Raw genomic sequence first — 16,444 nt, 5'->3', positions numbered from 1 at the left:
ACTCTAACCTCTGCTGTTCTTAGAATTCACCATGCATACTGCTGCCTGGGGAAGTTTGCCCCTCTTGTTCCTTCCTGTATCCTACCGTAATCCCAATACCTGTTTAGAATTTCTCAGTCACCACTCACCAGGGTCATTTATGCCTGCTAAACTCACTATATCATCCCTGCCTCTTACAGCTTTATACTTCTTTTTCACAGTGAATCATCAAATATGGAAAATTTTAGTTTCTTCTTTTTTATCTCCCCAACATCTGTACACACAATCTATGTTGCCCTCTGTTTTACAGCAAGGAAAAGACTTTGTGCCCTTTGAAATAATTTTAAAGTAGTTAAAACCACACATATTACCAAGTTAGTTAAAAATAAAATTTTATTTTATTGTTCTTATACATAGCATAATAAAAAGAATAATAAAAACAAATCAAAAAGTCTTAAGTCAGTATAAGTTTTAATTGATTTATATTTATAACCTATATAACCTCTTATTAGGTTTATGTGCCATTAGTATGACTTACAGATTTGTACTGAAAATTGTTAGCCTGAATATATAGAACTAGCCTTTTCCCTCATGAGCCCTGGTTGCACAGTTGTTAAGTGCGCAACTGCTAACAGAAATGTTGGTGGATTGAATCCACCAGCTGCTCTGCCAGAAAAAGTTGTGGCCAGACTGCTTCCGTAAAGATTACAGCCTCGGAAACCCTACAGGGCAGTTCTAGTTTCTCTAACAGGGTTGCTATGAATTCACAACAATGACCTATTCCCAATAAATACTCAGATGACAATACATGTGAAGTTAAATTTATTTATCAGTTTCTATCATACATTTTTTTTTTATCATACATATTTATGTTTTCTGTGTACGGCATGTGACTTATATGGTATTTGACAGTGTCCCATTAGGCAATTTTTTTAAAGAAAACTGAAAATATATTACTTACTTATTACACATAATAAAAATTTTTAATGCAAGCATTTCAGTCATGCATACCTAGCCATTAATTATTTATAGAATTTTTTAAAATAGCTTCTTCTCTTTTAGAGTTTAAAATTTACTTGTAATCGAGCATGAGATTAATATATAGCTTAAACTACCCATGAGTATAAGTAATGCTGGTATAGCCTGCCTTCCAAATTATCACAAAAATATTGGTTCAATCCAATGTAAGTATTGTTGTGGTATTGTTTTGTTTTTTGGGGGAAAGCTGCTTTTGAAAATGGCATTTTTTGTTTTTTAATTCTTATCGTGCTGTAAGTGAAAGTTTACAAATCAAGTCAGTCTCTCACACAAAAAGTTATATATATCCTGCTACATAGTCCCAATTGCTCTCCCCCTAATGAGGCAGCCCACTGCCTCCCTCCACGCTTTCCTACTATTATTGTGGAGCTGTCTATCTCATTTTTCAATGCTGATAGAGTTTGTTTTATGTATCTTGCAGCCCTGTCATTGGGTGCATAAGTATTTAATATGGCATATTGTCCCTTTAATCATTATATAGTGTCCTTCCTTATCCTTTGTGATGGATTTAACTTTAAAGTCTATTTCGTCAGAAATTAATATTGTCACTCCTACTCTTTTTTGATTGTTGTTTGATTGATATATTTTTCCATCCTTCGAGTTTTAATTTGTTTGTGTCTCTAGGTCTAAGGTGTGTCTCTTGTAGGCAGCGTATACACGGATCGTGTTTTTTAATCCATTCTGCCACTTTCTGTCTCTTTTTTGGTGCATTTAATCCATTCAGATTCAGCGTAATCATGGATCGGTATGAATTTAGTACTGTCATTTTGATATCTTTTTTCGTGTTGTTAACAGTTTCTTTTTCCCCACTTAACTTTATGTGCTGAGTAGATTATATATTGTTCTTTCTTCATATTTGTTGTTGATTTTGTTTCTGCTGAGTCTCTATGTTTTTCTTGTATTTTATTTTGATGAGTAGGATATTTGTCTCCTTTGTGGTTCTCTTATTATTTACCCCTATTTTTCTAAATGTAAACCTGACTTTTATTTCTTTGTATCACCTTGTCTTCCTCTCCACATGGAAGATCTATGACTACATTTCTTAGTCCCTCTTTACCATCTTAATGTTTCCTTCTTTTGCATTATAACATCATTGTTTCCCTGTTTTGAGAGTATTTTTTATCTTGATTTATTTTTGTGATTTCCCTGTCTGGATTGACTTCTGGTTGCTCTGCCCAGTGTTCTAATCTTGGGCTGATACCTGATATTATTGATTTTCTAACCAAAGAACTCCCTTTAGTATTTCTTGGTTTGGTTTTTACGAATTCCCTAAACTTCTGTTTATCTGGAAATATCCAAATTTCACCTTCATACTTGAGAGACAGTTTTGCTGAATATAACATTCTTGGTTGGCAATTTTTTTCCTTTAATTTTTTATATAAGTCATCCCATTGCCTTCTCTGCATGGTTTCTGCCAAGTAGTCTGAGCTTATTCTTATCAACTTTCCTTTGTAGGTGACTTTTCATTTATCCCTAGCTGCTCTTAAAATTCTCTCTATCTTTGATTTTAGGAAGTTTGATTATAATGTGTCTTGGTGACTTTCTTTTAAAATCTACCTTATGTGGAGTTCAATGAGTATCTCGGATAGATATCTTCCCATCTTTCACAGTATCAGGGAAGTTTTCTGCCAACAAATCTTCAACAATTTTCTCTGTATTTTCTGTTATCGCTACCTGTTCTGGTACTCCAGTCACTCATAGGTTATTTCTCTTGATAGAGTCCCACATGATTCTTATGTTTCTTCATTTTTTTTTTTAATTCTTTTATCTGATTTTTCTTCATACATATTAGTGCCAAGTGCTTTATCTTCAAGTTCAGAAGTTCTGCCTTCCATTTGCTCAATTCTGCTTGTCTGACTTTCTATTCAGTTGTCTACTTCTGTAATTTTATTGTTAGTCTTCTGAATATCTGATTGCTGTCTGTTTATGGATTTTTCAAGTGTATTAAATTTTTCATTATGTTCCTGAATAATCTTTTTTATTTCTCCATTTGCTTTATCTGTGTGTTCCTTGGCTTGTTCTGTGTATTGCGTTATTTCCTTCCTGACGTCTTGAAGGGTTCTGTATATTAATCTTTTATATTCTCCCTCTGTTAATTCTAGGAATGCACTTTCATCTAGAAGGTCGCTTGATTCTTTGTTTTGAGAGCTTGTTTACGTGATCATGGTCTGTTACTTTATGTGACTTGATATTGACTGTTCTCTCTGAGCCATCTTTAAGTTATTGTATTAGTTTATTTTATGTTTGCTTACTGTGTCCTAGCTTCTTGCTTTGTTTTGTTTTGATATGCCCAAATGGGTTGTTTGAGTGAGCTAGCTTGATTATTTTCACCTTTGGAGCTCTGACTTCCTGTCCCCAGATGGCTAGAGCTGTTATCAGGTATATCAGTCTAGGAGTCCATTCACTTTTCTTGTATGAATTCAGCTCAAGTGTCCAGGTAGCTGATCATCAAGTGTGTGGTACAGGCTCTGTCCTACAGTCTTAGAGGGAAAGGGATGATTGGTGTAGGTACCAGTTTCTGGTTGCAGCAGGGGGTCACTCTCTGAACAAGGCAGGGGGCTGAGAATTGTCCCCCACATGTCTCTGAGGAAAGCATGTCCTTGTTCCCTAGAGCATACAGGTGGGTGTGTTCTAAAGACAGACCATGGCCACCCAATGTTTTTGGTTGTAAGGACTAGGAGGTACCAGTTATCCATGGGCCACTGTCATGGGTGGCTGGGTGACCTGAATGGAGCCACCAGTCCTTAGGCCCCTGATGTGGGTAGATGAGGACTCTGTTTGATTGGCAAAGCAATGTCAAACATCAAACACCCACCTCTCCACCACACAGTTTAAATGTTTGGAGTCTGCCAACAAGAGCCTATTCTCCTGAAATAGGCCCACACAGGTCCATGCAGAAGGGAAAGGTACTCAAAGTCCATGGACCTTTTATGCCTGGACAGGAGCTGCTTCTGGCCTGAGCTGCCCTGGTTAGTGGAGCTGGCAAATTAACTTTTCCCCCAGTTGCAAATTTATTCCTTCTCCAAAGCCAGGAGGATGGCTCTAGGTGCTCAACAGGGCCTATCTCAGGCCCAGGGATACCACCCACTGAAGCCAGCTTGGGAACAGGGGGTGAGGGGAGCACAGTAAAATATATGCAAGTACTTAGCTTTTGCCGAGAGCACCATTCTTCTCTGGTTCCAGAGGTATGAGTAGGCTGTGTGGCTGGCTGCTTCTCCCTGTGGAAACTGTGCCCAAACACTAGTACTAACTCACTGCATCTGCTTCCGGGAATGGTGCCTGAGGGCTCCCCACAATTCAGGTCTGGTAACTCCTCTCTTCTTCTAAACTGTCTCTTCCTCCTCCTGCCCCTCAATTCATTTTCTAAGTTTGCCTTTGATGTTCAGGGCTCCTAGCTTGTCATAAATATACTCTCTTCACTTGTTTTTTCTGGTCTTTGTTGTAAGAGGGCTCTCTGGAAGTGTCTGTCTATTCCACCATCTTGGCTCAGCCTCTCAAAATGGCATTTTTAAAGATATTAACCAAAACAAAAATTGCATAATATTTATAAATATATTACGATACACAAAATTACTTGGAAATTTTAAAAAATTACTTAGAAATAAAGAATTTTTTTTTTTTATCTTCAGTTGCCTATCAAAATGTAAAAAAAATGGAAAGAAGAATACAATACCTAAACAACTAGATGTTTTTGTGTTATTTTGAGGGAATTATTTAACAGTTAATTAATTTCTTTACACCATGTTTCATCTAGTAGGAAGCCCTGGTGGCACCGTTGTTAAGAGCTCAGCTGCTAACCGAGCAGTTCAATAGGAATAAGAATATCATATGGCATCAACATAATATTTCTTAGTTTTGAGGTAATGCCATTCATCCGAACAGCTACTTTTGTGTGCTGGTTTATTTGTACTAGGAATATGTTTTCTTTACATCTATTTAATTATTCTTTTGAATATTGGTCTAAAGAGTACTTTTCTTTTTCAACATGAAAGTATTTAGCATTCACTTTTGCCTTTGAATGCAAATTTGGCAGCATTCCATATGTCTGTATATCTATTATTCAGATTTTATCTTCATTTGCACATTTGCCTTTTTCTTGCATACAAAGATTTGCTTTGGAGAGATCTGTTTGTATGTCTATTTATACATAACCAAAAAAAAAAAAAAAACCAAACCCAGTGCCATCGAGTCGATTCCGACTCCTAGGGACCCTACAGGACAGAGTAGAACTGCCCCATAGAGTTTCCAAGACATAGATGTTATAAATATCCACACACTTCCCTAGTTATTAGAGGACTTTTTAGGTTATGTGTTTATTTGATCATTTACTATTTTGACATAAATTTTTGTTTTACAGAAATAGATTATATAGTTTCTCATTTTACAGATCAAATTTAATGTTTTGTTTGTTTTTTAGAGAAAGGTGTTTAATATGATAGTACTTTTTGAAACATATTTTTCTTTTGAATAAAGAATAAATTACCTGTTTTTCTCTAAGGTTAAGTATATATTTTTAAATCAATCAGATCCTTACTTGTTATATTATTAAGGTACTTAAGAAATAACAGAAATGGATTAAATTCTCCAGCAATTAGCATATTGATTTTAATATATCTTTATATTTTGAATACATTTTTGTTACTTTTTTACCTCCTATGTTGCAATGTTCTTAAGAACAAGATTCATGAGAATTTTAAGTTTTATCAACATTGAAGGTGATTTATCTTATTTACATGATTATTTACTTTTTTGACCATGTGTTTTGCCATGCCTGCTTTTCGTAATTCAACCCTTATTTTTCTTCTGTATTTATGTGTGCTATGTATTTGCCCTTGTCCTTTTACTTTTAACTTTATTGTGTTACTTTTTTAAAAGATATTATTTAAAATGCTTTATAATAGTACATTGAACTTAAAGAAAATTAATAAATACTGTGTGTTCCGTTGTTAATAATATGAATGAAAACAAGACACTTTTTCCTTACATATTGTCATGAATTGAATTTTGTCCCACCAAATATGTGCCAACTTGGTTAGGCCAGGATTCCCAGTACTAAGTGATTGTCCACTATTTTGTCATCTGATGATATTTTCCTGTGTGTTCTAAATCCTATCACTGTGATGTTAATGAGGTGGATTATTAGCAAGATTAGATTGTACCTTAAGCCAATCGCCTTTGAGATATAAAAGAGAGAAGCCAGTAGAGAGATGGGAGGACCTCATAGCACCAAGAAAGCAGTGCTAGGAACAGAGTGCATCCTTTGGACTTGAGGTTCCTATGCGGAAAAGCTCCCAGACCAAGGGAAGATTGATGACAAGACCTTCCTCCAGAGCTGTCAGAGAGAGAAAGACATCCCTGGAGCTGATACTCTAAATTTGGACGGGTAGCTTACTAGACTGTGAGAGAATAAATTTTTCTTTGTTAAAGCCATCTACTTGTGATATTTCTGTTATAGCAGCACTAGATAGCTAAGACACATATTATTATACAATATGGACATCATATAGAATGAATAAAGAGGACTTTAATACTGTTTACATAAGAACTTTGGAAGATCAATGAACTGATTCAAGTTTTTTTTTCATAAAATTAATTAAATCATAATGTATTGTGTTAAATGTTCCATTATGTTTACAGCTCAGAACACAAAATATTGGAACTGGAAGAAGAAACATAAAGAATAGAAAATAAATGGAAAAAAATATTCTGCAAGTTATACTTTTTTCTAAAATAAATTTAAAGAGGGCATTAGAAGTCAAACTATTTGAGGAAAACAAGAGTCCAATATTTGATGGACCTGTTCAACATTTGAACATTTTAATTTAATACCAACCCTCTACATTCTTTCTCTCTTTGTTTACATGTTTCCTCTTGTTCGGATTTTTGTTCTCCTTTTCTAGTACATTCAGTTAAAATACTGCCTTTTAGTTAAGATTACAAGTTAGGAACTTACCATATTGATTAGGCAGTATGAAACTGGTCTAAGACACAATTATGTTTTAATTAATCAACTATAGAGTGAAGACATTGCTTATTTTAATGGTGTTTCTTCCCTCAAGTTTTAAATAAATTAAAATTTACTTATCAAGTTTATTCCTCTAAATATGTAGTTTGTGACATGCCAGCTCACTTAAGTCACATGGTTTCATCATTAATATGATATGTTAATAATGGAAAACATTGAAATGTGACCACAGATTTGTCCTCTCACCAATAAACAAGCCAATATGAGAGAAGAAGTAAAGAAGAAACAGAGGAGGAAAAGAAAGGGAAGAGAAAAACTTCTACTCTTGGTTTTGATTTATTTCATGACAATCAAAAAATTTTATCTTCTTTTTATAATGCATTCACTTCCTCTGGATTCTGTTAGATAATAATTGTTTTGTATTTTATTGTCTCTGTCAATGACCAGCACTTTTGAAGGAACAAGTACTCAGGTTAAAGTATTTGAATGTACTAAATTTTATAGACTTTTGATTAGGATACCTGAAGAAACAAAGTTATATCTATTTCAATCAATGGACTTGGTATCATTCCATAGACAAGGAAAGGAAATCAGATCTGGGAACTTTTCTCTAAATATCAAGTTATGGTCCAAATGCTAAATTATTAGTCATTTATTTGTTATAACAGAAACTTTGTTCTTTCTGAGCTTTACAGCCCTTACTTTGTATAATATTTAAAACAGAAATCAAATATCATACAAGTAAGCTTAAAGTGGATCATGTGGTATATTTAACGTCTTTCTTCCACATCTATACTTTCTCACCATTTAGAATTGTTCTATTATTCACACACAAAAAAATATGGTCATTGGCCTTTTAAAAATCATTTTTGCATAAAAGTGGAACATTTTTCAATAAATTCACAAATATTTATCTAATGTCCACACAGTATGAACATTTTATATCTAAGTATATCCTAAGTGCAGGTAAGATTTTAATGGCTGTACAAGTGTTGTAAATGTTTTTTTTTTGCATATAAACTTTAAATTAATCAGAATTATCTTCTCCAAATTAATATCTTACAAAGTTACTATTAATTTCAAAGCTACCTAACTGAAAAGTGTATGTTAAAAAAAAAAAAAAAGTCACTGCCTACTTTCAGGACAGTTGAAATCACTTGAAATTTTATTTCTCATTTAACAACTACAATTTAACATCCTAAAAGTTCAAAAAGAAAAAGAAGCTCAAATGTAAAAATTCTTGTAGTCTTAAATAATGTCAACTGTCCTATATCCTTATCATATCTATTTATATTGGGCACATAAATATATGCTTTAAAAAGTTTGCAATTTAAGAGCTTCTATTGTTCAAAAACTTTATACCTTAATATACTTAATAAATCAGGATTGCAAACTTCTTATAGTACATAGACCTTTTTTTGGTTCATTATCTCAAATTATTCCTGAATAAACATTCCTATCACCTGACACACCTGGGTACTTTGCCAATTCTTTGAAAGCAGAGACAGCCTTATCTTTTGTCTTGCAAAGTAATAACAATGACTAGATATTGTTGCATATTAAAATATATTGGAATGAGTGAAAAATCTATAGAGAATGCAATTTGCAAAGTTATCCTTAAGCATTAATATTCATATATAAGCATTTTGATCAAAATAAACAATCCATATAAATATCTATACAAATGAGATGCATTGAATGAGTTTTTTATGCATAAGGCAGTCAAGAGAAGAAAGTAATGTCTGTATATCACCTTGGAAATTAAAACTAATATAATAAAATGTGCTATAATGTAATTTAACATAATGTAACATATAAACCCATTTTTTAATTTTATACTTTTACGCATTTTATTATATACTTTTATATATATTTTTGTATATATTAGATACATTTTTATAAGGTATATAGCTTTTTTATTAAAGTTTTTCAGATAGATAAAGAAGCTGATAATAATGAAGAATAAAAAACTTGTGCAGTATATTTGGAAAAAATGGCATCTGTAATCAAAATTACTTTTCAATTAATGTTAATAGAGATTAAAACTTAGATTAATACAGCTTATTCCATGTTTTACAGGAAATATTGATGAAGCAGAACGAGAGTGGAAAGCTGGATTTCATCGCTGGAATGATTACATGATGGACTGGAAAAATCAATTTAACGATTACACTAGCAAGAAAGAAAGCTGTGCAGGTCTTTAATTAATAGACTTACCGTTTATAGAATGTTCATTTTCCTATAGATCAAGGCAAAAATATCAGTAGCTCTCTTACATACCTAGTAAGAAAGCTATTATATAGCTGAAACAAAAATGCCAGGAGGGTGATATTGATTCCTCATATCTTTCACTTAGTATTTTACCTAGCATTTCAAAACCCAAATGGCTAAAACATGTTTAATTAAATTTCACATGTAAAGTTTGACAATTATATGCATTTTAAAATGATTTGCTCCTTCAAACTCTCTTTCCAGAACGATTTTGAGCTATTCTTTTTCCTAGTATCTTATCTCTGTTCTAAGTCACACCTGTATTTTATTACCACTCATAGTATGTAACTTTTTTTTTTTAATGGATTAGACCTTGAAACACTGGATACTCTGATTTACAATGCCATTTCCTCTAATTTATTTATGAATAATGTCAATATGAGATATTAAAGAAGAAACACAGAAAGCAATTGACATCCCTTGCTTTTTATAAGGGGAGAAGTAAATCTTAAAATAAGAGGCTCAGTCAATTGGAAAAACCTTATGATAGAAACAAAATGTTGTTACCAAGAGACAAATTATAAAAGAATATAATTATTTCTATTGTGAATTTTTAAAAATCTGTATGCTTGGAGTCCTCACACTACAGTCCTCTTTCTTTCAACTCTTACTCTTGTCCACTCTCACCACACCCCTACTCTCCCAAAACATGTATGTATGTGAATTGCCCTTCCTGTGACTCAGAACCAAAAAAAAAGTGCATGAGCAGACATCTGAAACAGGGTTTCATTTTGGTTTGAATCTCTGCTAAAAATTTGCATTTCTAACAATTTCCCAAGCTGTGCTAATACTGCTGGTTCAGGACCACATCTGAGAACCACTAGTACAGCAGTGGTTCTCAAAATTTATTATACATAAGAATCACCTGGGGATCTTGTTAAACTGTAGATTCTGATTCAGTACATCTGGGATGGAAATGCAAATTCTCCGCAGGGGTTTGAATGGAAATGAACCAGTTTTGAAGCCCTGATCTGAAGTCAGAAATTGTATACCAGGTGAGATGAGAGAACTCTTGTTTGGGCCCAAAATATTAGGATTTTAATAGAAAAAGAAGGAGATAAATAGTTATACTTTCTGCAGACAAAAGATTATTTGGTTGTGTGGTTAAAATTACATAACTGCATTTTTAACTTGCCTGGCAAGAAAGCACATAAGCCAAACCTAACCTATTGCCATCAACTCAATTCAAACTCATAATGACCCTATAGGACAGAGTGGAACTGCCCCAAAGGGTTTTCAAGGCTATAATCTTTACAGAAGCAGACTGCCACATCTTTCTCCTGTGGAGCCACTGTTGGGTTTGAAGTGCCAACCTTCTGGTTAGCAGCCGTGTGTTTAACCACTGCTCCACCACAGCTGAGAATAAATTCACTGATGAGTTCACTAAAAAGAAATGGTCAGGGGAGTTTAAATGTTAAAAAAGAGGATTACATGGGAGTTATGCTAATTAAGCATTGAAAACTCAGGCTAGGACAAAATGACTCCTTTGGTCTGTACACTGATGGTTACAACAGGTTCCATTGTCCATGAGACTGAATTGTCTACAGTTAAATGCAGTATGGGTCTGCAAACCCAGGATCACTAAACATTTGTGATATTTTATCAGCTTCAGCTAGTTACAGACAGTTGTGATAAAAGCCAAGCCAGTTTTTGTATCACTTGAGTGCTGCTGTAAATGGACATTTTTGCTTTATAGTCTCTCCCTCATCTTGAGATGAAGAATCTACCACACAAATGATATTCTACACCACCATCTTTGATTTAGGTGCCATTCTTCCAGGAACCCATTATGTTTCTGAATAACTTGAGTCACATTTTGATATAGAATCATCTAATGTGTGAGCCAACAGGAATGTGCCTGCACAACATTGAAGACCCTTGAAAAATACACTTGTTGAGAACACCTGTGCACTGACTCATATGACAAGCCCCAGCTGTAGGGTAATGCTATTCAGCTATATGCATCCCCTTCTAATGGAATCAGCTTTTCTCTTCCCCCGAGGAATGCTGGGGATGAATTTGGGATGGATTCAGGCTGAGATACGATGCTAGGAGCGGCATGACTAAGCCAGCAGCCACTGCCAAGGAATGCCTTAGCAACAGGAAGGAAAACATCTGGGCCTAGACCTGAAGTCCCTGGGAACATTGATTGCCCAAGATGGTGGGAGAAAAACAATGAGACTTGAGTAAGTAAGCTTCCCAAACAAAATACATGTCATGATCGCTGGTTCCGGAGTCTTTCTTCAGTCTCTTGGATATGCAGCTGACCTTGGGCTCAGGTGCCGCTGGGCTGTTAACCAACAATTGGCGAGTTAGCCTGGAGCCTGAGGAAACCTCCGTGAGTGCCAGGCATATGGCGGGGAGAGGGACCTTGACGGGAGGAACCTCGGGATGGCCCCTGTCCTCCATGTGGGTGGGGGCGATCGTGGCTATCTTGGATAGCTGGAGCCCACCGCGTGAGTACGGTGATGCCCTGAAAACGCCTAAGGGCATTGAAGATACGCTTTATCAGCTGGAGGCCCCAAAGAGAAAGCCAGATTGCCATGCTAAGGCGGCTAGTGTGAGTGGCTTCTACTGGCAGCATTGAGAGGGGCATCCGATGGGAGTCAGCCACTAGGGCCCTAATTCGGCAGCTGGAGGCAGAGCTGGAACTGGAGGAGCGTGCAGCATATTCCTCCTCCACTGAAACATTAGTGTCCCCTTTGCGGAAGCGAGAGGCATCTTCAAGGGAAATCCCGGGGTGGCCAGCGACCTCAATGGGGGGAGGTCTGGCCTGTGTGCTTTTCTGTGGAAGAAATACCAGGTTTGTCAGCGAAGCCCGGCTAGCTGAATCGGTACAGCAAGGGACTGGAGCTAGTCGGAGGGGCTAAACAGTTCCCTGGTGCTGAGAACACCTGGTAACACCCACTGCAAAGAAAGAGTTAAAAACAGCACGGAAAAAAGAAAATAAAAAGGAGGAAAAAGTCCTTCAGGATAGCTTGTGTTGAGCAATCTTGAAGAGACCTCAGAATTCTGTGATAGCTGCCCCGGCCAAGATAACTGAATAACAACATAGCTGCAGCTGCAATGGTAAGGGGAAAACCAAGAGGGCCCACCTCCAGGTTACCAGGCAACTGGGTTGGACCCATGCTTGCGCTTGGTGTGGTGGAGGCCTGGTCCCACAAATGAGTGAGGGCTCTGCCAACTTTTCCCAGATCTTCTTTCAGAAATAATTAAGAATGATTATTTCTTCATTGAGGATTAAACCTAATTTTTCTCTCACCAGCAAGGAGCAAAGGCCTCTTGTTACAATCAAAGTCCAATGAGGTATACTTTGGGTCTGAGGTCATTATCATTGAGACACTTGCCCCAGACTATGGATAGGTCCCTTGGGGCCCCTGTAAATCCTTATTGTGTGTACTGATGATGTTGTTGCATTAATGCACACCTTTGTAAACTTTTGCCTCCAAGTCCTGATGGGAATTGCTGCAGTTAGGGCTGTTTTTAGAGGGGCACAAGGAAACTGTGACATGGGCTATAGCAAATAGCCTGGCCATTCACTCTAGCCACTGACAACCCTCGGACTGACATATAATGCAAGCCCCTACAGAAATGAGACATCTGGGAAAAAAAAATAACAAAATCATTTCTGCTCCTGAAAATCTTTTGTTACTTGTGTGGATAGTCATCAGAAATGCCCCCATGCTGACGGTGGAAAACAGCCAACTAGCCGACCGGTCTAACCAGTTGACTGCAGAGGCTGAAGCAGTGTCTGCTCCAGAGTAAAGAGATGTGCAATCCACCACCTCCGGGATGTAAGAGAGGACCGTCCATGGAGATCCCATCATCCTTAAGTGGGCCTACACGCATAGACTGCCACTGTCCAGAAAATGCTGGATAGCACAGGACAGCTGACACACCTACGAGACCCTGGCCAAGGCTAAATCCTGTGCAGGGACAGATTCCCAAGCCAACAGGCCAGGGTGTTCTCAGCAGGTAAATCATATCGGGACTGGATCTTGAATGAACTCTTCACACTCTTTATCACCCCAAGACATAGGGGCAATTGAGCACTTCAGTGGACAGGTTTAAATGGATTATGGGAGGGGACAAGACAATCCCAGCCTGGACCATGCATCTCAGACAAGTAGTTTGGGGTCTCAATGCAGCAGTTCCTTGCAAGGGCATTTCTTATTTGTGCCATATGTTTGGTCAAACTGCCTATTCTATAAAATGTGTTTCTTTTGTGTAGAATTGTTCCTCACAAAAGATCTGGGTTCCACAAAGACACTGACCAGAGCCCATGAGAGGAGGACAAGCCTACGGCTCCCCCTGACATGGGGTGGTAGTCTCCCTCACCCCTTGATTAGGGGTGTGGCCAAGGTGTACCGCAGGTACAAGAAGCCCTCCGCTGGATGACAGGGGACTGGAGGCCACACATTGAAATGATCATACGCTGGACCCCCACTAACAAGCAACGTGGTTTGGCTTTGGTGGACGCCAGAGCAGAATGCACCCTGCTGTATGATAACCCAGATAGGTTTAAAGGGCCACTAACAGCTATTAATGGGTATGGGGTTGGAGCCATCAGGGCATGCCAAATCAAACTAGTCTGCAGATTGGATGAGTACCCTCAAAGGCCTACCAAGTATACATAGCACCGATACTGGAATACATTCTGGGCAGAGATATCTTGGAGCTGGAACTGTAGACTTCCGGTGAGTTCCACCTGCAAGTGAGAGCCATAAAAACTGTAGTACAAGGTAATGTTAAATGGTTCCCTGTGCAGTTGCACTTGCCAGCTCAGGTCATGGCCCATAAGAAGTACCACCTCCCTGGCAGCACCAAGAAATCACTGAGGCCGTACAGGAGCTACACCCAGTGGGGATTCTGAGACCGGCCAAGAGCCCCTTCAATAGTCCTGTCTGGCCAATGCACAAGCTGGATGGCTCTTGGAGAATGATGGCAGACTACTGGGAATTGAATAAGGTGAACCTCCCCCCCTTGTTTGCAGCTGTCCCCAACATCGCACAGATGATGAGGCAAATAGGGGAGACATTGGGCACTTACAACTTTGTGCTCAACTTGGCTAATGCTTTCTTCAGCATCCCTCTACACTCAGACAGCCAGAACCAATTTGTCTTCACTTGGGAGTTGAGGCAGTGGGCTTTCACCATGCTCCCACAAGGGCGCCTGCATAGCCCCACCATATGCCACGGCATGGTTGCCACTGACCTCAAGCGGTGGATTCCTCCTGCTGAGGTGGCCATATTCCACTATATTGATGATGTCATGCTGACCTCTGACTAGCTTGCTTCTTTGCAGACTGCAGCTGGTGAGGTAGTCACATACCTTCAGTAGAAGGGATGGGCAGTGAAAGGCAGAAAAATGCAGGGACCTGGTTTGTGGTCAAGTACTTGGGTGTTATCTGGTTGGATAAGATGCAAGTGATGCCTGAAGTGGTGATGGATAAGATTCAAGCCTACCTCCACCCAGAAACTGCAAAGAAAATACAGGCTTTAGGAGTGTTAATTCAAGGTCAGCTGTGCAAATTGGACATAGCCTGTATAAGTGGGGCCTGTGGCAATGGCAAAGTAACAAGAGAGTGACGCTGGGATTTTGGTCCCAGTTGTGGCAAGGAGCAAAAGAGAGGTACAGCATGTTGGAGAAACAGTCATGCACAGTGTATAATGCCCTACTGCAAATGGAAGCAAAAGCCAAGTTCCCCTTCACTGGGGGTGTCAGAATGGGACTAATACCACTCGTCCCCTCAGAGTGATGAGTTGGACCCCTGACAACAGTGTGCTAGAACCATGCAAGTTGTTGCCAATTGTTGGTTAGGGAAGCAAAAGCAAAGCCTAGGGGCAGGGGCATACCCAACACGCAAGGGGTGGCTTTAGACATGTGGCTTGCATGGGTGGCTATAACTGCCCTACCACTGGGTGGGGCGCTGCACCTGAGGGCGGCTGTACATAGCTGCTAATATTATACTGCCCTCCCCAGTGTTCCCAGCAATTGGCAAACTGTAACATCCCGGCACAGATACCAGCGCACATCATGGTGGTTTTGCCCCTTGTTCCTTTTCTCACCCCAGGCCACCACTATAGATGTAGAGTGGCTGGTAGAGGTGATGGCCAGACACACCACAGCTGCACTTAACTACACCACAGGGAGACTCAACAAATACGGAAGGTTGTCCTCCAGAGTAGGATGGCTTTTGACATGCTGACCACCACCCAGGGTGGCACCCGTGCCATGATAAAAACTGAATGTTGCATGTATAGCCCTGATGCCTCTAAAAATGTGTCTTTGGCTCTGCAGGACTTGCAGCAACATATCACTTCTATCAAACATGACACCGCTGACCTGTCTCCAACTGGCCGCAATCCCTCCGGTCTGCCTGGTGGACAGGCTTCTGGGTGATATTGGGACTCTTATTACTATGTCTTTTTCTGTGATACTGGCTATACTGAGTATGTGGTCTGGTTTTGCAATACTCCTCTGCATACCAAGTCTAAGGGCTATCATGGAAGAGGAAGCGGTAAGATTGTAAGGACATTAGGAGGGTATGCAGGGGTGGAGTTCAGGGTAATGCTATTCAGCTATATGCATCCCCTCCTAATGGAATCAGCTGTGCTCTTCCCCGAAGCATGCTGGGAATGAATTCAGGATGGACTCAGGCTAAGGTAAAACTCTGGGAGTGGTATGACTGGGCCAGCATCCAACACTGAGGAACGCCTTAGCAACAGGAAGGAAAACATCCGGGCCTCTACGTGAAGTCTCTGGGTACACTGACTGCCCAAGGACATGGGAGAAAAACAATGAGCCTTCGTCCCCAGCTGGAATGGTATATAAGCTTGTGTCCCTTGCTAGGTGGTTGTGGAGTGCTAAACTGGTCCAGCTGCTGTCCTGGGCCATGGTCCTGTAAGTAAGCTTCCTAAATAAACTATGTCATGATCGCTGGTTCCGGAGTCTTTCTTCAGTCTCTTGGATACGCGGGGCTGGCCTTGGTTTCGGGTGCCATTGGGTTGTTACCCAACACCAGCCATATGAAAAGATTCTAGGAATGACTTTTACCCACCTTGAATGACCAATTAGTTTATTCTTGAATTTTACCTAGAGATTGTTTGGCTTACCCTGAAACACTTGCCCAAATGCAACAAGATGTGTTAGCCAGCACATAAACCTTCCGTATATGATCTGTATATAAAC

At 38.8% G+C, this 16,444-nt stretch overlaps 1 protein-coding gene across 1 annotated transcript in view; it reads left to right on the top strand.

The window, feature by feature from the left end:
• The window catches only part of BCHE (butyrylcholinesterase), a 101,144-nt gene extending 91,189 nt beyond the window's left edge, over positions 1 to 9,955 (top strand). Inside the window, exon 4 of the mRNA XM_003416257.4 lies at positions 9,062 to 9,955. Coding sequence (XP_003416305.2) covers positions 9,062 to 9,186 — 125 coding nt within the window. The 3' untranslated portion in view covers positions 9,187 to 9,955. The remainder of the gene's footprint in view (positions 1 to 9,061) is intronic.
• The last annotated feature ends 6,489 nt before the right edge of the window (positions 9,956 to 16,444 follow it).

Source organism: Loxodonta africana, chromosome 23 (genome assembly GCF_030014295.1).
Source record: "Loxodonta africana isolate mLoxAfr1 chromosome 23, mLoxAfr1.hap2, whole genome shotgun sequence".
Lineage (NCBI taxonomy): Eukaryota > Metazoa > Chordata > Mammalia > Proboscidea > Elephantidae > Loxodonta > Loxodonta africana.
This window is presented reverse-complemented; position numbering and strand designations above follow the sequence as displayed.